Source organism: Seriola lalandi, unplaced genomic scaffold (genome assembly GCF_002814215.2).
Source record: "Seriola lalandi dorsalis isolate HSWRI2012SDOR001 ecotype SW California unplaced genomic scaffold, Sedor1 jcf7180002054748, whole genome shotgun sequence".
Lineage (NCBI taxonomy): Eukaryota > Metazoa > Chordata > Actinopteri > Carangiformes > Carangidae > Seriola > Seriola lalandi.
Window position 1 is genome coordinate 2,831,216 of NW_019525301.1, and position 27,400 is coordinate 2,858,615.

General features: G+C 42.2%; 1 protein-coding gene across 5 annotated transcripts in view; it reads right to left on the minus strand.

The window, feature by feature from the left end:
* The window catches only part of iqsec1b (IQ motif and Sec7 domain ArfGEF 1b), a 204,842-nt gene that overhangs the window by 48,598 nt on the left and 128,844 nt on the right, over window positions 1-27,400 (minus strand). The window contains exon 1 of one of the 5 annotated variants that reach the window (XM_023424628.2): window positions 18,372-18,499. The exons of 2 other annotated variants lie outside the window; for them this stretch is intronic. In XM_023424628.2, coding sequence (XP_023280396.1) covers window positions 18,372-18,418 — 47 coding nt within the window. In that variant the 5' untranslated portion in view covers window positions 18,419-18,499. Of the gene's footprint in view, window positions 1-77; window positions 158-15,670; window positions 15,770-18,371; window positions 18,500-27,400 lie in introns of those variants that run through there. 2 more of the 5 variants (XM_087178924.1, XM_087178922.1) reach the window with 2 other exon arrangements.

Genomic DNA, 27,400 nt, shown 5'->3' on the forward strand with positions numbered 1-27,400 from the left:
AAGCGCAGAGGGTAGATGACACGAGAGAAATACAAATACAACAGCAGAGACACGAGATGTGAAAGCAGCAGCCCTACCGGCAGAGAGAGGCAGCGAGCAGCCCGGCACACAGTCGACACTGGCAGGATGAAAGGGAGGGACCATCCTTACACATTCACCTCCAGCTTCTCAGAGAGACGGCTCGGGCCCTCTCCACCCTCTCTCTATCTGCCTCCTGTGCTTTGAGCCTCTCTCTACCCCCCCTTCTGTCACTCTCCACATGACTCTCTCGGCCCCTCCCCTCTTCACTCTCTCTCTCTCTCTCTTTCTCTCTCTCCAACCCCCCTGCCTCTCGGCGGAGTTGTGTCCAGCCTGATGCAGCCCGGCGAGTCCTTGCCTCTTACTGGCACTGCTGCAAGGTCAAGGTTTGTCTTTGCACCTCGTCCCTCACAGAGAGAGACACGACACTGAGAGAGAGAGAGAGCAGGTTTTTAATTCACTCCGTTCACCGACCGACTTCTTCCTCCCTGGGTGAAGGTGTGGTAATTAATGAGATGAGCTGCTCTGAGTCTGATTGCAGGGAAAATGTGCAGACCTCTCTGGCAGTGAAATGGAAAATAAAAAGGAGGGTAAATTGTGACAAACAAGCAGCAGCACAGACAAAAATCAATCATGCTTCTGAGAAAAGGTTTTACTTTCTGCTTTTCTCTCCCTGAAAGGCCCCATCAGCAAATAACACAATGACACAAGATAACTGAGTAACCTGAATTACACATGGTGAAGATTTTGACACAAATAGTGGTGGTGATGGTGGTGAGTTTCAGCAACAAATGACGAAAACAGCAGGGTTAGGGTTGGATGTTTTTCTTACAAAATCCCAGAGAAGCCAGATTCTCAAATGCCAAGTGCTGTCTAAACACACGTTTGTATAAATAAAACAGTCTAAAATAAAATGGCAAAATTATGATTCACATCAGGTCGCAGCAGGCCTTTTAATCCATGTACCTTCATCTCAGTCGATTTCCTTTTCTTAAACAAAATTCTGGAAAATGAAAAATGTTTATAGTAAATATTTCTAATGATCAATGTTTGTAACAATGTTTTAGTACTGTTTTCTATTCAGTTTTGTTCTCAAAATAGAATTTTGTTGTTTTCTTATTGCTATTTTTCACACAGTAAATCACACATCAGAAAATCCAGTTTCCATTGGTACAAAATGCTAAATTGGAGCGATTTTAAATGATCTTTGTTATCAAAAGATGAACTGTAATATTTAATCTTTTCTGTTCTCTCATTGTTTTATTTCTCATTGGAGTTACTCATAAATCACCTGTTTGCCTATCTTGAATGAATTATAATTTCATTAATTCATTACCTAAACCACTTATCTTTTAGGCTGGACAGCTGACATCAGCCGAGGGCGGGGTAAACCCTGGACAGCTCACCTGTCTCTCACAGTGTTTTGGACTGTGGGAAGAAACTGGAGTACACGGAGAAAACCTACTGAGAACATGCAAACTCATGGTTCACACCCAGAACCTTCTCGCTGTGAGGCGACAGTGATAACCACTGCACCGCCAAATCTGATTTAAAAAAAGAGACACCACAATCACTCAGGTCTCACGGTGACTATTGTTTCACAACCATGGACATAACTGTGGTAGTACTGACACAGCGTAGAGAAGATCATCTGACAGACGGACGGAACATGCCAGTAGCCCTTTTCCACCACATGGTACTGACTCAACTGAACTTGACTCTACTCGCCTTTGTTGTGGATGGTATCTAGTACCTTTTTTTTCCACTATCACCTCCACTGAGGTTCCAAGGGAGCTTGAAGCGAAACCAAAAGGTGATGTGAAAACACTGAAGACAACTGACTGATCAGAGAGAATCATCACTACTGTGTCAAGACGGGAAGTTCTGAACAAACCTGGCATTGTTAGTTATTCCCCCGAAGGATTCCAAATCCTCCCCCATTGTAGCAGACAGGAGGGAAAAGACAGGGAAGTCAAGGGATAGTCAACGAGAGAGAAAGAGCCACAAACAGCTCTTTCTATGCACCTCCTCCAGCTGATTTTGAGTGGTTATTGTGAATGCTCCGATTGTGAATTGTAAATAAATAATGTGTGATGATAATAACAGTGTGATGATCAACCATCAGTCAACATTTAAATTTGTCCAATACTTTGGTTTTATGACCAAATTCCTACAAAACTAATGACATTCCCATTATACGTGTGTGTACTGTGTGTCGTGCAAATGCAAATGTTAGCATGCTAACACGCTAAACTTGAACACGGTAAATATAATACCACCTAAATATCATTATGTTAGCATTGTCACTATAACCACATTGGCATGCTGACATCAATATTTAGCTCAAAACCTCAATGTGCTTTACAGCCTCACAAAGCTCCCAGCATGGCTGCAGACTCTTAGTCATGTTTCCTGTTAACAAAAGTTAAAGTTAACAAAAGCTGAGTTTTGTCTAAAAACAAACAGCCATACATGAACTTTGCCTAAATAGAGCAGGAAAGGAAACAATCTGAGCACAGTCAGTGGTAACTTTTGGCCCACATGCCTCATACAGATTGAGATTCTCTACTACAGCACAGCAGCACAGCGTAGATACACAGGTGTAAGCTTCTTCTTTGCTAAAAAACGATCACGCCATGTCTTACACATTGTTCAAACTGTCAAAACCTTCTGAAAAACAAGCTGATGATTCAGCACGCAGCCCCATATCTGACAGTACAGGGAAGGAAAACTAACAACCACAAAGAGAAAAGCATTTCTCAGAAGATAAGACTTACTGTTGCAACTGTAAACTGCAGCTGGCATGGAGCGGCATTAATATCCTGAGCGAGCCTCTCTATCCACCTGGGAGGAAGTTTGCCAGGGGTCGTGCCCCCTTCTTACTCGGGCACTCACAGGCCTGTTGCCAAGACGACTGGTGTGGCAGCACGGCTGTTGGAAGTGCCAGCAGTTACAAACAGAGAGACCGAGGGAGAGAGTAGAGACTAGTTGCTGCGCTCCAACCACTGGGCCTATAGGATTACTGGTAATGGGATTTCCGACTAATGGCTCCTTCTGACAGGTGGCGTCCCCGTTTAGCTCAAGTTCAGCTTTGGCTATAAAAACATTGCTGAAGTTTAAAGCTTTCCTCGCCGGTCTCTCCTTCCTGCAAAAACATCTTTCTCAGAAAGCTTTTTATATCAGTGTGGAGACACCACAGCAAGCACGAAAATCACTACCAGTAGGTTCAGATTCCCTTTCTGCAAACCAGTGATAATCCCTCTAAGTGAGGGAGACTACTTCATAGCATTGTTTTAAAGTTTTGTGTTTATAAATATATTTTATTTAGATGGAATATTAAATGAGTCATTAGAACCACAGAAAAAATTTGACCAAATTTACGTCTGTGTTCATAAACATTACTGAAGTTTTTTTGTTTTTTTTAAGAGTTCAATAAAGAGTGTGAGATCCACTTACTGAAACATTTCCCAGTCTTTCAGCTACATCCCATGGCCTTCATCAGTGAGTAAAGTTTGCTGGGCAAATTCCCTTTGCTGTTAAACACATTTTAACTGGGTCGACATACTTAGATAGTTTTTTATTGTGTTCTGGCGTCAGTCTCATGTTAAAAGACCATTTGTGCTTTAAATGGGGATTCCAGTGATTTTTGTATTGCATTTTCAAATATTTAGAACTTGCAAAACAAAAAAGTTAAAAATAGTGATGAGGCCCAGATCTTCAGGCTTTTAGTCTCAGTCAATATCAGCCTATGGACTACTTATGAATGGACTACACTGTTAAATTTAAATGCTAGTTGACCATGTTTTTGCATGTGATCAAAGCTGTGCATGTGACACTTAACAAGGCTGCAAGATTGCAGTAAACACAGTGCTATAAAATGATAATCCTACCGGTTCAAAAAAAAAGTGTCAATGATGCTAATCTGCAAATCTCCATTGCTAACTGAAATCAGAGTCACCCACACAGGAAAATGTCACTGAGCAAGAAATAGCTGCCTGATGATGACAACAACTGTTATCTGCTGCTCCCTGTTGTTAACATGCATTTTAGGCGAAGGCGTGCAGCGTTGGTTTGAACCCTGCTGCAACTGCTGGCCTCACTGGATTGACTGGAGTTAAGCATCGTCCTCAACAGCAGCACCTCAACCACTTCCAGTGTCACACGGACACACTGAGGGGAAACTCTGACATTTCCTCTGCCACCTTGACCCTCCTCGCCTGCATCTCTCTCATGCACATTCAAATAAAATGTACGTTGTCTAGTTTTCACTGAGGCGGGGGCAGGGCAGGAAAACAACAGAGTCAGAGGGAGGCAGAGCTGGAGACAACAGAGAATGACAACAATAGCTGGAGGCACGTCATAATTTAATGATGCTAATGAGGATAAAGCAGCTTGTTACCTTTTCTCCATAAGCCTCTGAAGGCAGGACAGCTTGTGACATCACAGGGATCAGCAGCACTGTTTCACACATTGCAACATGAAGTAGCGGGAGAGGGCGTTAATGCCGTGCAGATGGACACAAACAAAGCCTGACCTGAGTGCCAGAGGAAAGTTATGTGGATCTATATGCCCTTTACATCTAACTCCTTTGGTTACATGAACATTTTAAAGGCCGGGTAAGAACAAAAGCTTTTAATCTCCGGTCTGTTTTTGAGGTGCTGGTTATCACTTTTCACCAGAAAGGCAGTTCCAACATGTTTGCAATTTCTCCTTTTTATTGAAGAGAAAAACCGATTAGCAGCCCTCATTATGCAATATGTCTCTGTTCTTAACACTTTCTGAAGTCCTCACTTTTTTTGGTTTGCGAAACCATTACAGCTGAAAATTCCTCCCCAGGGTCAATTCATGTCAGCCTTAGCTACACCACGCACTCACACGACACCTCACAACATCTAATCAATACATTACACTGTGGTTAATAAGTCACTGTGTAAAACAGCAGCTTGTCTGTGTTGTAAAAGTTGTAAAGCAACTTTGATTTTAGATGGAAAGAGATTAGAGGCAGAACAGTTATCGTTCGACTCCCTCTAAACAGTCTCATCTTACTGTAGAGTTTCCATACTCCAGATGCGAAAAAGTATAAAAATGTTTCAGCAGTATTAAGTGTCAGGTGGACCTATTTTTCTGCTCTGGCTCTCACCTGGAAGGTACGTACAGGATGACCTAACCATGTGGCCGGTGGAAGCTGTCGGGGCCTGAGGCAGCCTGAGAGGAACATCTGCCAGCAGACACTACTCAGGGCTGAAAGGTTTCATTTGAATCATTTTTAGATTCTATGCATTTAATCTAAGTCAGTAAAAGAAATACAAATATATTTCAGTTTGCTTTGTGTAAATGTAAATGCAGCAATCTTTCTCAATAGAAAACAATTTACAGTTTAGGTCAGAGATTTTATTTTGGTCTCTCTTCCCTTCTTGCAGCCTCACGGATGTATGGTCAGGCTGCAGTTTACATCCATGTGGGTCCAGACTCATGTAATATATGTAGTAAAAACTACATATATGCAAAATGCATTAAGTGTATTTGCAGAATATTAGGATGTCACAGTTAAGTTGACCTTTGACCTTCTGGATATAAAATGACTTCATATAAATTCTTGTGTTATGATGCAATACTTATTTTGTAAGGTCATAGTGACTTTGAACTCTGACCTTTGAACACCAAATTCTAGTCAGTTCATCCTTGAGTCCAAGTGAACGTTTCTGCCAAATTTGGAGAAGTTACATCGGAGTGTTTCTGAGATATCACGCGAAAGGGACAGACAGATGTTCACGGCTGTCACCAGCATTAAAGGCATGAAAAGCATTTCCGCAGATTAATGATTATTTGTCTTGTCGTTGAACGTCGAGCATCATTGTGTTAAACCAAACCCACGCTCATGACTGACATGTGATAAACACAGCGAGGAACCACACTGATCCTATTAATGAAAAAATAATGAATTTCGGAAATGGAGAGAATAATTAACAGAACTGAAAATCAGAAAATCAGAAAATGTAAGATGTTGGAGTAATTGCTTTGGATATGAGGCCCTTAATTAAACAGCTCAGAGGGGGGTTGTAATTAAACTCGGACAGATGTAGAAATTACATAATAGAGGTACAACCTTGAGAAATGGTCAATGTGTTTCAGACTGGATGGCTAGCCAGGCAAAGTGCGCAACTGCCTCGGTACCAGGTTCACAGTTTGTCAACTGTTTGTTTGTTTGTGCTCATCTGGTTCATTTTAATTTTGTGTGGGAATACTTTAATATGCACAACATCTACCGACATGACCAGGACCTTAAGGTGGGTCCTGCTTCACCATCTGAATGAAAAGTGGGTCCCTCTGTCACAATCTAGTTTTAAGAGCTTCATTATTTTAGAGTGAATTTTCCTGAATTAATTTGTGTTAAATAACATGACCACACACCCACTGTTGTAATAATTCAGCGTCCTTAGTAAGTTAGTGTGATTACCATGGCACGGCAGTTTGGCACATTCCACAAAGGATTCAAAGACACTGTTGGTTCAAAATAATACATATTCCAGTAAAACGTGCACAGACCCACAAGGAAACCAGCAACTATAATAATATACTGCACATACTATATTTATAGAAACAGAAAGAGAAGACATGCTACAAGCCTAAACTTCCTACTGATGAAGGACCAGTGCCTCTTCAGCTTTCAGGTTTGGTGGTTGTGTTGAGCAGTGACCAGCAGAGGGTGTCATTATTCCAGTTTTCAGGCCCTTTCAAGCTCAAGAACATGAGCGGCACTTTGATATTCAAAGCCAACAAGACAATCAGAATTAGGTGAAAACCCAGCAGATATTTGGCACATGTGACTCTTACATCATCCAAAAAGAACACCTGATACCTCTCACTTCACACCTGTCCTTCTCTTTATGCTTTAAGACATATTGACTGATGTAATCCTCTGGTCTGCACCAGAAATTATAATTGGGGTGAAGGGGCTTGCATTCTGATGAGGCGGAAGTAGATTTTTTTTTTTTTTTCTGTCCTCTGACCAAAGTATTGTCTCCTATAATTTTGAAGCATCCCTTTCTTCCCCCACCAATTAGAGCCAAGCATGCTGAGTGAGGGGGAGGAGAGAGGATGGACCATCTCCATCAGCCTGCTAACCACTCAGGGGAGCTCATTAGAGTGGCCTGCAGCCCAGAGGCTTGGTGTTGTGCTGGCACTACTTCTGACACCACGTCAATACCATCGGCTTCAACGCCACTGAGAAAAAGAGCTGGAATGAGACAGCGAGAGGAGCTTTCAACTGCATCTCCTGACAGCCTGTCACAACACTAAGGTGTCCAGATGTGAAGTGTGACTACGCTCCTCAACAGCGCTGATGACTCATGAAACAACTTCCTTTAAGCGGCCTCCTGGATCCGCTAATTGAATCAAGGGTTTTGGTACAAAGAATAAAGCAATTTATGAGGATGATAGCTGCACAAATCTCTGAAGACAGTTCACACACACCAGGTTGCTGTAATCACTCCGGCACTGATAGAAATAAAACAGCGCTTGCTCAGAAGAACACCTCTGTATGCCCCGTACAGAGTCAGGCAGCGGCTCTACAGCAGCGAGAATCGGAGGCGATGAAATCCTCCGCCTGTGATGTCGCGCCGGAAATCCTCCGCAGGGAGAAGACGAGAGCCCTGCTTCTGCTACGAGAGGGCTTTTGTCAAAACATTTAACAATATGCTCTGTCGTAGGTGTGCTAACAGCAGGCTCTGTGATGGATCCACCAGCTCAGCCCCTATCACATGGCAGCCCTCCTTCACTCCAGAAAGAGGTGTGTACTCGTTTTGGTTCCGGACGGACCGTGGTTGGCTGGCATAGCGAGCTGTGAAGCATGGTGTACAAAGACCTGGCATGCCATGGTGCCTGCTTTGAGAGATGACTACAGTAGGTGCTGGATAAGGTCCACTGACTCACCATGACAACAAACGGCAGATGTTTGTGTGTGCAGGCAGAGCTAGAATTAATGAGTGTTTACCGTCCTGTGCAGAGAGATGTTGGCCACATCCTGCTGTCAGGCTGCTGAGTGCCACCTCACCAACCAGGCATGATACATCAGTTGAAGGACAGATCTGGTTTATTACAGCTTGGGTCCTATTTTCATAGTTTTGACTAACAGTCTTGTCAGGAACAAGAACACTGCAGTCACCAAGTTCAATGCTGAGATCATAGCAACACTATAAACCGCCATATTTTCCTCTTCTTCTGTGTTTTATTTGAAGTGTTCATCCATAAGTAGATTTTATTTGTGGTTTTAAGAACCAAAACCTGTCTCAATGTAGTTTTACATCTCCTCCCTCAGGCTTCTCTCTGGAGCTGGTCAGCGAGCCAATCAAAAGAGAGGAGGCTCTGAGCCTCTCTTCTGACTGTTTTCTGAGTGATTGAATAAAAATGTAGCAGCTTTCAGGTAAACACTTAGAAAAACCAAGTCCTGCAAGCTTGAATGGTGGGTCCAGGTTGGAGGGGCTTGGGGCGTGGCTGAGAGCAGTGACTGCTTTGTTGTGACGTCACAAAGTTACAGAAGTCTCATTTTAAGGCTCAGTTTCTGAATACAGGCTGTGTGCATTTCTCTGTGGACTGAGCGCTTTGATGCTTTCACAGTACTAATATAGAACTTACAATCAAACAACACATGGATATGTGCCTCTATACTATATCAGAAGTTTTAAATAAAATTTCAATGGGGCGAGAAAATCAAGCAGTTACACAAAAACAGTTAACCAAAGAGAAAACAAAAGCAAACGGTTAGAATTATTTTATTTAAATATATTTATTTTGCAAAATGTCTGTAGTAAATGTCTGACTCAACTTTGTCCTGCTGTATTTGCCATAGCTGTACAGGTTTCCTGTGTTTCTGTTTCACATCCAAATAGAAATGTTTAAATAACGACGGCTACATTACTGGTTTGTTGAGAAACTGATAACCTGACTGACCTGTTGTTGTTTTTGCCAAAACATTCATTATTTACTCAATTAGTCAGTCAACAGCAAAGATTTTCTTTGTCTTATGTAATGAATTGAACAATTGGGTTATGGACTACTTATCAGACAGAACTTATTTTAGCATCTTATTTTGGGCTTTGTTTTATCTCTTTGTTTATTTACATATCAACACTATGTTCACTATCAACACATTTGTGACTTGCCAAATGTGTGAATTAACAACATTTCCCCATTTCCATTTTTTCTTTTTAACAGAGAAAATGATTTGCATTTTGAAGAAAATTTTATTTTCTTGCTCTTGCAAATGAGTTGTATAGGAACGTAATGTCTAGGAGACATTGATGGAAAAAACAGAAGCTAAGCTCTGTGACTTGAATGTAATGATAATACATGGGCCAAACCTGGGGCTACTGTGCTCCCACATTTAGTTTAGAGAGTACAGTGTTATCGTAATGATCTGAAGGAGGGCCAAAACAATAAAATAAGACCCTAGTTGTAATAAAGGAAAATGTCCTTTAAGCTTTAGCACGAACCTGCCACTCTCAGTTTATTTACAACACATTTTACAGTGCACATGTCACAGTTCTGTACAGACAAAGTTGAGCATCACTGAACAGAATATTCAACATCCGTTCCTTTGACTAAATGCTGAGTTTGTACAGGCAAATATTAGACAATTTCATGGCATGCCCTGTCACACAGAACACAATACAAGCCCGCTTTTGATCACTTTATGAACTGTCTTACTTCGAGACTGTCAAGATATTAGTCACTGCAAAACATCTGTCAAATGTGTTGTCTCTCGTGAAGTACAATGCAAGTCTCCCTGAGGTTTGTGATAACTTTCTTGTCAAACAGTGAAAAACTGACAAACTGCAAAGCCAAGAAATTACTGAAAACAAGTCAAAGAATTGTTTTGATGGAGAAAGTTCTTTTTTGTTTTATGGAGATAGGGAACATACTGTTACAGTATGAAAGCTCATTTCTACAGAGCAACTCTCCTCCCTGTGCTTCCCTGCAGACACACAGCTTGTCACCAATGTTGTTAGATGCTGACATTTGGTTGAATGTAAGATGTAAAGTCAGGTGACCAAAGCTCAATGCCAGGAAAACATCCAATGACAATATCAATTTGACCTCATGAAAGTTGACGTTGCATCGTTAAATAACCAAAATCCAGTGTCTTTCAAACGTCTCATGACGCCATCTTGACATAAAATAGCAACATTCTAGTCATGAGCAAAACCCAAGTCTGCTCAAGTCACAATGTCAGTTAGCCAATGTTAGGTTTTGACATCAACACGATTTTCATTTCCAACCAATATTCAAGTGTTAGAGTCGTTAGAGTCCAACGTCTTTATGACGTTACATTGACATGGCTGGGTTGATGGAGGACATCAGATTAAAGCTGAATTAAGTATAAACTGAATAATGTGATCGTTAGCAGCTTTTTGAGAAACTGTTGTTTTCAAGCCAGAAAATGAGAATGAGGGTAAAGTCAAAATAAAGCAAAGGGTAAAATGTCAACGACACTCATTATGTTCCTGATGCCCATTATGGTTTCAGTTGTGTGGATAATCTGCTATGAATTTCTAATGAGCTTTGTCTTTCCTGTGTCATCAAATAGTTTATCTGCACAATCCATCAACCAAACATCTCAGAAATGGAGGCAAGAAAGAAATGCATTCACAAAGTGGTTCATATAAACACGCAAACACACACTTATGAAACCATTATAGACCTCCAGCGCAATTATCAACACCTGGATCACACAGCTCTTCAATCAGATACTAATATCTGCATACTGCATTCCCAGTCTCTCATATCCAAACCACACCCACGGCCACAGAGTGGCATTAAAAGCTAATCAGATGTTAAAAGGCTTTTCATTAGGGTCAGAAGAAGACAGATTGGTGTGTGGGGACCACTGACTGTGCAGCAGTGCTGCCCAGTAATTACTAGTGGTCCACCACCTGCCCCCCAGTTACACTGCCATCTCATCCTACTGCTCATAAAACACGCTTCCACACAGCTGTGTACTACTCACATAATAGCTCAATTCACTGTCGTGAAACTTTCTTTCTCATCTATACTGGCTTTATCTTAATCTACTCGCTTTGTGTGGGGCAATCAGAGGTTAACCCCTGTTTTACAAAGGTGGCGGATGCTGCTTTTGTGTTTACACAAAGGTGGGATATGTAACAGAAGTGGGCTATAGGCACATACTCTAGCAGCCATATTGAAGGTTGGCTAGGAAAGCTAACTGTCTTTTTTAAACTCACAACTTTAGCTGTGCCAATACAGAAGACACATTTATCCTTCATGACAAATATGATCAACTTAGTGTCAGTAGTTAATAAAGCCAGCTTGTTAGCTAGCAGAGCAGTGTCATGCTAAGTTATTGTTAGCAGTAGATAGTTACATGTTAAATAAGCTGCACTCACAAAAAGCTAAAAAGTCTATAACCATGCTAGCCAGCTCTGTGTTGCTGTACTACATGGTGCTTTGAGCTAAATGTCAGCAAGCTAACAAGAATGACAATGCTATCATGCTAATGATTGTGAGGTAATATTTATGCTAACCTTCTTAGTTTGGTGTGTATTAGCACTTTAGCACAGAACAGCTGATATGAGGGATTGTGGATGCTCCATGTGCTTTAACATACGTAGAATACAAAGAAACAATCATTTAGTATACCCAGGCCTTCAGCAGCCATACTGACGTCTCCCAGCCGAGTACATTGGATGGAATAGCTAACTGCCTTTTTTAATCTTTGGATTTGTCTGTCAGCAAAAAGGGGGTTTACTCTTCAATAGCTACACATGGAATGACTAAGACTGAAACTGTAGTGACACTGTTCTTTTACGTTTTTAAAATATATTTATTTATGCACAAAAATGTATCTACTAGACACAGTGACTGCCAAAAGCCCCTGTGACCCGTTTCAGGTTTATTCCTTCACTGCTGAGACTAATACATACTAATGCAAGCATAACCCACGAAACATATGATCGGTGATGTTGTGTGTACTGTACTGGATGACTGCTGTCTGGATGAGCAGCAGGCAATAAGGCAGGGAGCAAATAGATGATAACTAACACACACACACACACACACACACACACACACACACACACACACACACACACACACAGACTCTGCTGCCAGCTCCATCCTCCCTCTTCTGAGGCCTCTCTCTTCTCCCACCCGTCCTCTCAATCTCCTCCGCATTAATTATGACATTGGTAATAAAGGAAACTGTTTAACGGGGAGGAATTGCAAATGAGCAGGAATTGATTGGGCCTTCTCTCATACTAATTGATTGCAGACTTCAGCCGCAAATAATAAAAGAGAAGGAGGAGGAGGAGGATGTGAAAGAGAAAGAGAAAGAGAATTAAAAGTTGAGGAGAGGGGAGGGGAGGTCAAAGGCTGGTGGCTGGTCCACCACTGGGAGGTGTGGCAGTGGGAGGAGAACAGGCAAACAAGTATTCACAGTGGATAATAATTTGTTGGCATTTCTGGTCGATAAATAAAGAACATTAATCACAGCACTGATACTTCATTAACGTCAGTTTTTCTCAGTCCTGCACGTATAATAATTAGCATTAAGTGGCCTGATGCAAGACACATGCAATGAGAGTATGATATACAAACACATATAATTCAACATTTAGTTGAATGTCTTGAAATCCAACATGACTTTCCTCCAGCTGTAATAACAGTAATGTTCATCTACTGTTTATACCACTGCTCCTGGCTGATACAATTTAAGAGTGAAAACAAACCCCAGAGTAAACACTGCCAATGATGGATATTTTCCCAGAATGCAAGGCCAAAGGGTGTGGGCAAGTAGCAGGAGGTGTTCCAGGAACCATTAGCCCCCCATTGATTAGCTTCGGGTCTGCACATTATAAACAACGTTGCTGTGACTTGAGGTGACAAACAAACCTTCAATATGTTAGTCATTCTAAGTTTTCTCAGTAATGGGAAACAATATTTACTACAAGTGGGTTTTTTCTTGGTAAACTTTATGTTTCTTTGGATCAGATTGCCAAAAGCTACCGAAAGCAGTAAAGCAGTTTGTACAACCATCCTATTGTAGGGAATTGATGTTAAAAGGGGTTTTGATTTTAAAATCAAAGACAGAACCTTTGTGAATGATCTTAAATTAGAAAAATACCAACTTGTGTTTCCTTCCCCAACCACTCCACTTGACTTGCCTGTGGTTTGGGGCAATGATTTGAGTCAAACAGTGTTTTAAGGAATTACATAATATATGACCAGCCAGTGGGCGGTGGCACATGTTCGGTTCTGTGCTGAGATAATGTGAAACCCTCATTCATTCTGCACTTCAGTGGAAATCCACACGTTGTGTTTTGGGTTAGTTATGCATACACACAGTCACAATCTGGCGAGTGCTCGCTCCAGCTGTTAGGTGGAACTTAGCAATCCTTTCTGAATTTACAGGGATGGAGGCGGAACTGTTCCTGAGGAGAAAATAATGGACTTTCTGATGCCATACTGGGAAAAGCACTTTGGAAGCGAAAGGTCATGGTGAATATGGCCAATAGCTTAGATTTTAAGTGGTTGCAGGATCCTGTGAGAACGCTGCTGTGTCTCTAATCCGTCAGAGTGCCATTAGCAGGTGACACATTGCTGTTATCAGAGTCAGGATGAAGTCAGGCTTCGCAGGGCAGCCGGGGCCTGACCGAAGGTACCCCCCTGGACCATTGACAGCCCAGGTTGGAGCCTAGCTGGCCAAGACAGAGTGATCTGCGCTCAGGGCCACTGTGGCCATTAATGTTAGATGAGCCCAGCTCCATTGAAATGCATAAAAGATGGACGAAGACCCCAGGTGGCGGCTGCGTCCCTGACTGCCCCTGCTACTGTCCGGCCATTATTGACCGAGCCACGGGTCACCAGTGATGCTAGGACTGGGCCAATTACGGAACTTGACAGTGATTAAGAAGGACTCTGAGTGCAGCAGTTGCCTGAGCTACAATGACATCTAAGTTATTACGGTGACATTTATTCATTGTTATAGCCATTTAAATCCATTACAGTTCCATCCAAGCATATGTGGAGAGCAATAAACGGAGATGATATTTCTGTCTAACCGAAACATTATGGCTTAATATCCTGATACTGCTGGCATAAATGTAGACTCCAAATTCAGTGGTAGAAAGTAACTTAGTTCATTTCAAGTACTGTACTTAAGACTTTGAAGTACTTGTACTGTATTTGAGTATTTCCATCTCATGTAACTTTATTCTCTACTGCATTTAAGAAGGAAATATTGTGCTTCTTACTCTAATACATTTATGTGAAAAGTGTTATTAGTTTTCAGACTAAGATTTTACATAAAATGCATTTGATAATCTTATAAAATACAATATGGTCCTGTCAAGTTTAAGATGTCAATTTTTTGTTAGATATATCCCAGAGGTCCCATATAGTATAAAGATAGATGTCCATGTCTTTTTTGATTATAAAGCAGGTCTAGGTTCTATATTAATACTTTTAAATCATCAAAGCGCTCAGTCCACAGAGAAATGAACACTCAGAGAAACCAAATCTTTCTAGGTTGGATGGTGGGTCCAGGTGGGCAGGGCTTGGGAGTGCAGTGACTGCTTTGTTGTGACATCACAAAGTTACAGAAGTCCTGATGGCTCCTTTTAAGGCTCAGTTTCTGAATACAGGCTGTGTGCATTTCTCTGTGGACTGAGAGCTTAGAGACTTTCACAGTATTAATATAGAACCTAGACCTGCTTTATAATCAAACAACACATGGACATCTACCTTTATACTATATGGGACCTTTAAAGCCAAAAACATATATCCTTATGAATATCAAAACTTCAAATAAAACACAGGAGAAGTGTAAAATATGGGACCTTTAAAGAACTGTTTGAGGCCAAAAGACGTAAAAGGACAATGACAGCGTCCAGATTACATATTAGTGTTGACTGCTGCATAAATGTATGCATAAAGATACAGGAAAGTGTGATTGACCAAGATTCAAATCTACAAAACTGCACACAAACAAAAACTTTCCAAGCCTACTGTGAGTTTGGGACAGAGAACTTGAATCAGATTACAGGTGGAAATAAGACACTGCATCTCTGAAATATTTATAACAGCTCATTACAATACTGGCGTTCAGTCAAACAACAAGCAAGATTATTAAAACACTCCCTTCTGCAGAGTTTACAGTATCCTCCTGGTGTTCACATTCTTCAAAAGTGAGAGAAATTCATGGAAAGGTAGACAAAGCAAAAACAAAAAGAGACATTGGGAGCAGACAGAACTTTTTCTGCAATCTCCAATCGTCTGCTGTGTCTGTCACTGCAGAGAGACACAGTCAAGTTAAATTAGCTTTTTACATGACAAGACCGACTCTGACACGCCAAATCAGGATGAAAAGAATTCCTTGCACACTAAAGATGCAAAGTGCGAAATTGCTGAGGAATGGCAGCTGGAATAAAGTGACCTTGAAGCAACTGAACACAGATGGCAGCTTCACTGACAGACATCACAGCGTAATGAATGACAGAAAACAACATGACGTTTCCTCTGAAAATATAAACAAATCATTCACATAATTTTAGAGCACAAGCCAGTAAAGTTCTAAAAATATCCGTCTTTCCTTGTACACCATATCCATCTGACCGAACGTGAATCAGACCACACTCACCATATGTCTTCAACTCTCCCGTTGCTGCTCTGTTTGTCTCCGTATAGTGTTAAAAATCCTCTCTGCCTCCTGCCTGTGTGCCTCAGGTGTGTTATGGCAGAGAGAGAAAAGCTTCCTGAGACACTGCTGCCGCTTTAACAGCTATGGTTCAGAGGGAGGTGCTGTCAGAGAGCGCCTGGCCAACAGCTGACTGACTGCTCAGTGCTGTTTACAGAAGGCCCTCTAATTCAACTTCCTGCCAGAGTGGGGAGCAGAAATGACTTTACCTTTTAAAGTGCAGCCTGTTGGAAGGCCGGGTCAGCTCTACTTCACGACATGGAAAGCATCACAGAGTAGATGACGCACCAGACATCTGCTCGTAGACAAACCGCTGGCTCTGATCTGCTGTGTTTGCTTGCTTGCCAGGAAGTTGTGTGGAGCTGTAATAGTCATCAAGATCTGTTGTGGAGTTGAGAAGAGGTATTGTACTTCCTCTCCTCAGGGAGGGTGGGAGCTAAGGATGCATACAAACAGACACGTACTGTAGGTCATCTCAAACTGGCAGCTCCAGCTCCAGTCTGAGTCCCTGACTTAAATAAATAATACCTGGCTCTCCTTTGGCTTGCAGTTGAAATGGCCAGATCAGGTTCCCTGGCATCTACTGTTTCACTGGCAAGCCTTTTTTTAAAGCGCCTGCATGCACACAGCCTTTGAAAAAACACATTGAGCTAAGAGTTCAAACAGTCTGGGCCAACCTCTGCTGTAAAACCAGCCTCTTTAAAGAGAATTTATTACAAAACAGCTACAGCAAAGCAGGTTGAAAATTCCCTACAGATAGCAAATATTGTGGGAAAACCACTCACACAGACACAGATGGGGTTGGTATGTAGTCCGGCACTGACAGGGGGAGAAAAGACAGAGTAGCGGGGTCAGAGGAGAGTGAGACCTGCATGTGAGAAGAGGGGAGCTATTGAGGTATGACTCCTGTCTTCAGGAATGTACTGCAGGAAGATGACACTGTCGTCTTCTCTCGCTCCAGAGACGTGCTATCAAAGGCTCAATCTGTCGGTCCCAACAATAACACTGTGAAAGGTCTTATATGTGTAGGACAGACAGAAAACAGTAGCCATGCTTCCTGCAGCGGCTGGGAGCTCGTCTTAAAAGGGCCCGAACATGTATTATATCAATCAGCTTCTTACTAACTTTCAGGTTTAGGCAGTTTTTGTTGTTTCACAAACACTTGATGGTACAAAGAAATGTTTATGATTTGATACAAAGTTTTAAATGAAAGTTATACTTTAAAGCTGCACTAAAGTTACACTAAACTGCACGTACGGATAATGTAAGATAGCTATTTAAAAATACCACACATTTGACTTCAGCCTCCAGGTCCTGTGTACATGTGTGAGTGAGTGTGTGGTAATTCTAAGCAGAGCAGACAGAGGGGACTCCAAGCAGAGAGGAAAAACCATGTCACCGTGGCGTTCATGAGAAATCAGCAGAAACGGAAAATGTCTGATGGCCAAATTACACAAGACGGTGTGCGTGTACTGTACCAGACAGGATTCTTCTGAAATTCAATAAAACGACCGGACTCGCCGAGAGGGAGGAACAGTTCTGTATTAAAGCATGAACTCCAAGCTGTGGCTGGCCGATTCTCAGAGACTGGAATTACAGACCATAGGAGTTTATGAATGGTGATTGGCTACTGCTGACTCAGGCTGCTCTAGCCACAATGGCCACTAATTTTAGTCTTGCAGTGGTGAAATCACTGTGTGGAACCATTAATGCTTTAACCCGTCCCATACAGCCGCTCTCTCTCTCTCTCTCTCTCTCTCTCTCTCTCTCGTCCTGTTTCAACTTTCATACTCTCCTCAGAAACACTGACAGAACAGTTGTAAGAAGTATAGCGAGCAACAAGTTCAGTGAATCCTCCTCCTTTTCATCTAAACTAGTGCTGAAGCCATTAGTCCATTAACTGAACAGATGACTGGGAAAAAAATAATCAGAATATACAATAACATATAACAATTTTGGATAATTCATTAATAATTAATGTTAAGTTATTTAAGTTAATTAAATGAAGTGTATTTAGATATTTTTGATTTTCATTCTGTTGTGTATTTCTTGCAAATTACTGAACACTTTTACTTCTTTGGGGCGCTAAAATTTACAAGGAATTTAGTCTTTGATTGAACTGGTCACAAACTGTTAAACATGCAACTTAAAGGTCATAACCAAGAACATTGGGAACCACTGGTCTGAGTTATTTATAAAGCAAAAACAGCTGTAAATTCATCTTTATTTCTGTTAGTTGGGCAAAACACGCAGTATAAAGACGTCAACTCAGGCTCTGAGAAGTTGCAGTTTGTATTTTATTGAATAAATGATTAATTGAAAAATAATTGACGGAAGTTGCAGCTGCAATCAGAACTCACTGAAACAACTTTTCGGGTTTGATCTTGACCCACAAGATGATCTGGATCACAGCTGTCAAACACTTGAGCGAAAACATTTCATAACTTCTAGTAAGTCAAAAAGTACTATATGTAAAAAAGAAAAAAAAAATGCTGTGTTCAAGCCCCAGATTAACTAAAAACATGTCAAAACATATTAAAAACAGAGTGAGCGTTAACCCAGCACATGATCCCCATTACCCTGACAGCGTCTCCACCAGTGTGCCACCATGCTTTGGAGCTTTGGAGTAAGAGGATTCCCCTACCTTATAGTCCGCACTGAAATGCAGTACTTCCACATTAGATTCCACATGTCCCTGACATCATCGGGACGGAAACTTGAGATTTGGATTTGTTAAGTTCTCTGATGAGAGGACAAGACCCAGATGTTTTCAGGCAACTAAAGGCTGAAAATCGTCTGCATGAGAAAGGAGCATGCAGGAGTACTCCTACCAGCATCCACTGAGGCCACTCCTTCACTCTCTCTTCACTTGACCACAAAACATGTACTAGTCTTTTCTTGTTCCAGAGGAAAAATGACTAATTCTCTCTCCTGGAGGCTGGGTTACTTCAGTCACTGCTCATTCTCAGCTCCTCTTTTCCCTCTGTTCTTGTCTGAGGAGAGCAGAGCAGAGACGAGACTTATCCAGCATTACCAAGTAAGGCCAGCGACTAAGTGGTCCAGACAGGGAGTAAAATCCCTCCTTGCCTCAGTGTGTAATGCTAGTGCATGTTCGCATTCCACCAGCCGGCTGCAGCCCCCTTCCTTAGGAGTCTATCACTTACCGCTGCCACGTAATTCCCCCTAAATCATCTCCCTGGCGCTGCATGGGAGGTGGGAAGGTTCGGGCATTGTTTGTTGTCATTGTACTCCCCTCAAGTGTCGGATCTCACATTTTTTCACAAACTCTCAATAGATGGTATCTGACCTGAGGGGTGTGATAAACACTGCTGCTGAGTGGGTGCAGTAGGTTTTGGACACGCTACACTGTTTGATGCATTACTTATCAACCATGTCCTAACAAGGTGGAGGGGAATAACATCTAGGGCACAGGATTAAAGTCATTTTGTTGAGTCAGCAAGAGTGGAATGTAGAATAAAAGTTCTGTTAACTTTGGAAATATGAGATGTGTGTGCAAAAGAAAAAAAAAAATATGTAGGCTAGTGGTAAATGTTAGATGTGAACAGCTGTGCAGCCTAAAGATCCTCTGCTACAACCTCAGTGAAAGGAGCGGAGGAGCTTGGTGGTGCGGACGGTCAGCGTGAGACTCTGCAGCTACGTTAGCTGTTACTTGTGTTATGACTCCAGGTCAGTAGCAGTAAACACAGATGTCTGTTTGAGTGTCTGTCACTGTTAACCATCACTGCACACACCACATCACCATGCACAAAATATGTATAAAATAATTCACGTATCAGTGCGGACCTACATGTATGCAGGGTAACTGAAATACACTGAAGTGACTACATGAGTCCAAAGAGTTGAAATACACTCACATATGCTGGTCTGTATTAAAGTGGGTCATGTTAACATGGAGACAAAATCTACACATCGTCTAAACTTGCTTTGTTCTTCTATAAAAACCCATTTGGTTAATTTCATATGCAGGGTAGTCAGGGTCATGTAGATCATACTGGCTCTTGTGGGTCAAACCTCTTCAGTTCTGTCTAATTATTGTTGTTACAAATATTCATAGTTTTGTTGCTGTTGTTGTTACAAGTAAAAGTCTGGCATTCAAATTTTTTCTTTTGTAAAAGTGCAGAAATATCACGAGCAAACGTTAATTAAAAATGATCAAATGAGTGATACTATGATTTTATTGCTGCAGCTTTTCAATGGGGGGCTAATTTGAACTACTTTGCATATAGTATTAGGTAATTTAATTTTTATCATACTGTGCTTACATCAATCTGAATCTGCATTTTTAACAACTATAACCGCAGTGGAATAAAAGGTGTAATTTTAAATTAGTAGAATTTTAAAGTAGCTTAAAATGGAAATTCTTATTCTTATTCTGGAAAGTAAAGAGCACGTGTTCCAGGGCTTGAGTGAACGTACCTAAGGTCACAGTGACTGACATTTTGGTCTAAATTTGTTCTCATGAGTCACTTAATTAGTTTAGTTTAACACATGACATCTACGGTATATCAGTGACACTTCATGTTACCTACAGTAACATTAACATGCTTCCTCAGACCTAAGTAATCGGTAATAGTTGGGTATAGCAACTTCTCTGGACAACATTCAGCTGCATGTAAAGGATACGCTGACACATAGTAATGCAAATCCTTCCAGCGATCATGTGAGAAGTTTGCCTTTGTTATTTTAGACGTTCAAGAATAGCCAAGTATTTTCACTCCTGTTGGCCTCTGTGGCCTTCCAATGAGCAGCTGCCAAACATTTCTCCCTCCCTCTGTCTGTCTGTCTGTCTTTTCATCTGCCTGCCTGCCTGCCTGCCTGTCTGTCTGTCTGTCCGTCTGTCTGTCTGTCTGTCTGTCTGTCTGCCTGCCTGTCTGCCTGTCTGCCTGTCTGCCTGTCTGTCTGTCTGTCTGTCTGTCTCTGACCCCACTTTCATGGCAGGGTCAGATACTGGCAGTCAGGAAGACTTCAGTCATTAACAACTCAACTTTTTTTGATAAAGCTCATCTTTAGAATATTCCAGATGAAGTGAAGAGACAAGATCAAAAGCAGATGAAACACAGACGACATAATTAGTGCCTCATACAAAACCAGTCAACAAAGGGAGCATCAACATCACTGTGTGCCATGCCACGGGCTACAAAGCTCTGATTTACAGTGACTGCAGCTCAGGAGTTGCGCCGCCACACTTGTTCACATTCACACAGCAGATCGATTTGACAGGGGCTTCAGACTCTGATGTTTCCATTTCACGCCACGAAGGGAAATCACAGACAGAGTGGCTGATATCAGACTGACCGTTACGAGGCGTATCAGCCGCCGGTTGGAGCGGAACGGGCCGGCACGCCGAGCGCACCCTGCAGGGCGCGGTGTGAACGAGCTGCTGGCAGAATATGATGGACCGACACATGAATGGAATTAACACTGTATTAAAGACTGTGCTGTCTTTTTAACACAGTATTTCACATTAAACAATTCACTACACATGGTTACTACTGTACCCTGTTCTCCAGTTTGTTATACAGTGGCCTTCTCTGAGCATGAAAAACCAAATTAGGGCCATTCCCATTATTTTGGTGAGCCACTGTGAATCTGGAACACCTCTCGAGATTTATCAGTAATTCATCTGCATTTGTAAAGACTTGGGGTGAACTCCGCTGGGATCAATCTGAGAAAGACCAGGGACCTACTTTACGCCTGAAAAGCCTTTTGATGTCCAGAATTTGGTCCTCAGCGGAGACTGCTCCCTCCGGTCCACAATGAGTGTGGAATATTAAAGGCCACGGCTCTGTCTGTTAACTTCAGATAAAAACACTATAATCAGATGAATCCTATAGGAAAAAGGGCAAACCCTCGATCTCTGTGCGGGGGGAACTAAAATACATAACGGAGCCTTTCATGTGCAGTTATTCTGTCAAGAGTTAGCAGTGATACGTGGCGGGCCTCAGAGTCAGTGGGTGTGAATGAGGAAAGGGTGCGGGCGTGTGTGTGTGTGTGTGTGTGTGTGTGTGTGTGTGTGTGTGTGGGGGGGGGTATCTTCAGCGCTGATGAACTATACAGTGTCTGGACATTTTGATGTAGGCCAGCGACCTTTTTCACCTGGCTGCCTTAACTCCAGCTCTGCGTACGGCACAATCGCAGGTTTGCCTCACGCTTCGTCAGCGCAGTCGCCTTTATTGTCCACCTCAGCTACTAACAGACAGGTAAATCCATTAGAAGACAAACAGAGGGGTTTGACAGATTACCACTGGGGTCATTGATCTACTGGAGTGGAGAGAAAAACAATGTTACAACAAAAAAAAACCCACAAAGACGCTATTAAAGGGTTCACTTCACCCACCTAACAAAAAAAATCTCTTTTATCGAGTTGTATCTGGACATGAAGATACTGCAGATTGATACCCTGAATGGTCTTCCCCCACCACAATACAATGGAGGGGAATTAGTTGGTAATCTCAGCATTTAGAAATGATATCTAAAATAACTAAACAGCACCAATCACTGTCAACAGTTTCCACAGGTTCTCTTTACTTCCATTTCACAACACGCCATTCACCTCTTTGTTTAACCTGGACAACTAAAAAAAAAATCCAAAATACCTGCAGAACTAGATGTGTAACGCGAAACCACTGTCTGTATCATTTACGTCACAAAACCTCTGTATTCAGATCTATATCAGATGTGGGAGGACATACATCAGAAATGCCACTGCCATTTATACTGTTCATGTGTATAGGTACGAGATAAGCTGGCTACAGAATATACAAAATGCTATTTAAAGCATCTCACCAGTAAAGAAAAAAAAAAAAAAGTTGAGTAATTATAAGTGGAAATAAAGGAGAAGCTTTACACAATAATGCGATATCTCCCAATTTAAGAACAGAATACTGAGTCATAATGGAGCAGTCTATAGGTGTAGTATTGTGTGGGCTGCACGGTGTCATTTACACATTATCTAATAAAGATAAACACAGTGGAGAGCCGGAGTCGTGTGGACACCAGGAGTAAACATAGCAAAAGAGATGTGTTTTAAAACCTAAAGCAGGTGTGGACAACAGATACTGTAAGAACCACTGGTACTCAGTTATAGGTAAATGCAGACTGATTTACCAACATTAAAAACAATCAACGTTAAGTTATGCCGATTTAAATGCCCGTACTGGCAGGGGGGTGATTACTTAAAATGCACATCTTAAGCGTTATTCCATCATTGCTGCGCATTTGCTCCTGGTTCTGAGAGCTCTATTCCCAGTGAAGAGTCTAAGACACGTTTTCCACCAAAATACCAACAACTCACTTTGCACTGACTCATGTAAATGAAACCACCCACCTGTCTGTACCTCCACCTGTGCAGTGTGCACTTGGCACCGCCACACAGATGGACAAAGCGAACAGATCCAACTGTCAGAGGAGAGTTGCTCCCCCTACAAAACAGGGCCCTGGGTCTCTGACCCTCTAATACTACTGTGATAATTTGGATGCTGTTTAGAGTGCATTATTAGCTAGGAGCACATTCGTACTCGTATTCATTTACATCCTCATTAGAAACCATTTTGTTGAATTAATCCTTTAAAAATGTGTGTAACAAAGAGCAAGACTCAGACTGTTATCTGCTGTTGACTTGCCAGTTGAAGAGCACAAACACTATTATGAGCAGGTCTGTCCTCACACTGACCCAAGCACAAAAACTGCAGCTGATTACCGTCTGGCTCCCGAAACCACTCAGAGCCCCACAGCAAATTAACACTTTCCAGTTCCACCACACTCCACAACACAATACAAGAGTTTGGCTCGTCCTCAAGCTTAATGAAACGGGTCTCTACCATCCAATCAATGACCGGTATTTAAATGGAAACACACGCGCATTAAGCCGTGTCGTGGGGGGATGTTTTTGTCTTCACCCCCCCCCAGACACATGGTTGCGTGGAAGGAGAAGGTGGGGGGATGGGTGCACTCATGAATAAATATGGCCTGGAGGTGTGTGACAATCCACGCTCGGAGACGCTCCTCTCCAACATTACATATTCCTTTATGATTACCATTCTCTGAACCAGGCCAAGAGTTTGCTCACTTTCAACTGACCCCACGGGTGTCTTTCTCATTACACAGAGAAAATGAGATGAAACACAGGCCAGGAACAGCTGCTAAAATTAGCTTTCAAGATGAGTGTGTCCCTTATTTTGGCTGTATAGTCCTTCACTGTACAAGTCATTTGAATGTTTCAACAGAAAACCCTTGTATGACTTTCTGCTGGTGTAACGGACCATTTTGCAGCAATATTAGTCCACAGCTCCCTCAAGAGCCTTCAACTCACATCATTTGTGTTTTATATCAAAATGAAAATGAAATGTGTGTTTAGTGACCAGCATCAGCACCAACATCTCATCATGTAAGACTGCACTTGACTGTTGTGGGCTATAGTAGCTAGCAAACCAATAGCATGAGCTAGAGGTGTGTGTTTTGATGTCAGCTCATAAAAACTTTGTTTACATTTCCAAAGACTGTGGCTGTGATATAATTTATTAATTTTTCCTTCATCCTTCACTTCCTGAGCTAGTGTTAGCTTGTGTTAGCGACATGGCAGGGACAGACCAAACAAAGAAAAAACCCATACAATCTTCATCAGTCAATTCCCATGGCTCAACCTTTTATAAGTACGTATGCTATCTCATCCACAAACAAAAAACAAGAACACAGATTTATGTGCAAAGTCCTGTCTCAATGTGCCATTGCAAGCAGCCAAATAGCAACCTGGTACTTTTTTATAACCTTTTTAATAATAGAGACATTGTGCAAAAACAAAATTCAAATGAATGAAATTCATTTGATTGATCACCTATCTCAACAGCGCACTCTTTCAATTTAGTATTGGACTTCACAATACAGTTTTTAAAAAAGAAAGGGTCAAAGAAATCCTGACTTTTAGTCTCTAGCGTGGGTCGAGCGACACTCACTACATTTCCCATAATGCCAACAACGACCCTCTCTGGCAGGTAAATGCCCTTGTCTTTCAAACTGAGGCCCCTGTTTACAACACAGGCTTTCACACAGAGGATATCATACAGCTGTTTGCACAGGCTGAGTCGTACTTCCCTTGTCGACTGAAACAACTTTGATGTGTAAAATGTGTGAAGTGCCGCTTTAAACTGCAGGTAATTATCACTATATTGCCACATACACATCCGACCGTCATATTTCCTATCGTATGTGCAAAAGACGAGCGTTTACATTCATCATGCAAACTTTAAAAACACACCAGCCACAGTCTGATCTCAAGAGCTGAACGGACTGTGGATTTTCTGTGGACACCGATAGGGGCGGAGGAGAACTTGTGAGCATGTGTCGGCTCATGCTGCCAAGCCAATAACTATGAGTGGGACCACACACACAATAGACTGGATACTGTGCTGGAGCTTGTCAGGGGCAAACCACAACAATAGCACTTCCATTCAGACCAGCTGACCTCACTGACATGTGGGCCCCGTGCCCCCCATTTCAGTCACTCTCAATATAGCAGCACAGGGGCTGGAACGTGGTGGCTGTCCATCATTCATGTCTGCCTCAAACAGTACACTTTTACGAGGCAAGAGTCTGATTATCCTGGGCACCCATAGCGTGTGCTGGTTGAATCCCTACAGGATTACCACAAAGCACTGACATCATGTTATGGTATTATTCCAATTTTAGAAGGGTCATGGCTGTGAGTCTTTTTTTTTTTAGGCAAGGAAAAAGACAAAATTTGACAGACATTATCCATACAGCATAAAGCACCTTACCTTTTATAGAAACCATGCAGAGGCTGCAGACAGAGGAACTGCCAGTAATCCAAACAAAAAGCTTTGAACTTCAACATTTTGTCAGCCCGTAACAGAGGCTTAGATTCAAAATGTCATTCTGGGGGGGTCCATAGAAAAAAAAAAAAAACTTTTCTTTTTACAAGAAGCGGTTTACACTTAGAGAAACAAAGCGAATCCTGCTCAGCTCAGGCTGAATGGCAACAACACTGACACCCCACATGGTACAGTCCCATCTCAGCATCTGACTGTGTGCATCTGGCCCACATGGAGGGGGCTGGACCTGCATCCTTCTGCTCCCTTTGTTAATCCTGAGTGGTCCTGTGCCGTCCTGTGCTCCCTGTATGTCCAGGTGTAGTAGTAGTGTCTTGATAGAGATGTTATCCACTGGACACCGCGGCTTCTCCTGAAGTTGTTGGACAAAAGGGTTGTCCCAACACAACCCTCTTATGCACAAATCCTCCTCCTCACCCCACTACTCTCCTTCTCTCTCTCAGCGCTCACTTTTTTCCCAGTCAGTTAACAGCAGAGCAGGTTCCTGTCTCCATCATTGCTGCTCTTCACAGTTGAGTTACAGCTGCTCCTATTGTCTAAGCAGCCACACTGACAAGGTTTGACTCTGCTGCGCCTCGCCAGGCCAACAAAGCACACAAAGGCCTCCCTCTGTGGCCGTATCAATTAGGCTTTATCAGATGCTGCACAGTCTCTGCCAGCCCAGGCTGCTCAGAGACGAGCTAATCAGCAGCAGCACATGGTGCACAGAGGGGGCGAAGTCGGCACCCACGAGGGAGAGCCTCATACAGACACATGTGCACATAAAGCCTGGGCTGGTTGCCAGGACAACCCTAAACAGCAATGAAAGACACTGATGGACCCTTGATGTTACTCTGGCTGATTGGTTGAAGAAGAGAGCTGAGGGTCAGGGTGGGGGAACCAATCAGTGCTGTGATGTGAATTGTGGTGCAGGCAAATCATTACCAAAAAAATAAAAAATACAAAGAAAAAAACATGATCCATCATCAGAAATTCATTGTGAAACTTGTAAAAAATAATCCTGCATTAAGTGGAGCAGCCGAGTGCAGATGCAGGGATGAATTAATGATGACTATAGAAACACGGGTCATTAATAGTTTATGATTACATGTTCCCCAAAGTACAAATTTGTGCAACAAATCAGAGTTGCTCGAATATCACGTAGGATTTATACAGGTTTTACATGAAAAGAGAAAAAAAGTAACATGCTTCAAGGCCCAACGTTTCTTGGATCGTTGTCAATACAGCGCTGTGGAAGAATGATTGCATATGCAGAGTGGTTTACAGTATATCAAAGAGAACTGTTCATTCAGCTCAAACGAGTGAATCACTTTCAACTTTACCTGCGCTAAACCGCTACACAAACCCCATCACATCAGCGTGCCAAGGTCACCCACTGTTTAATACAGATATCACTGTTGGATGGGTGCCGTCGCTCTCTACCAGGATGATTCTGTTGTCAGTAACATCCTGGCAGAGATGTTGAAATGGACGCTGGACGTGAGACCAGCGCCACTACAGCTTTCGGCTCTGGCTCAGTCAGCTTCACAGAGCCATGGACCAGGTTGGGTGGGGAGCTGCGCGAAGCGATACAGCAATTATTCAGCCTTGCACGCTGCTTTGAAGTGAGAACAGACAGCATTTTGTATAAGGCTGTGAGTCATGACAACAGCAAAGGAAATTTTACAATACTGTGCACTGAGGGATGATGCTGCAGACCGAAACACAAAGTCCCATATCATTCTGTCTTATATGGCAGAACCAGCTGATTGAAGCCCTAGCCTAATGAAACTAAAGCAATAAATATAGTGTTCCAGTAATTAGTCAG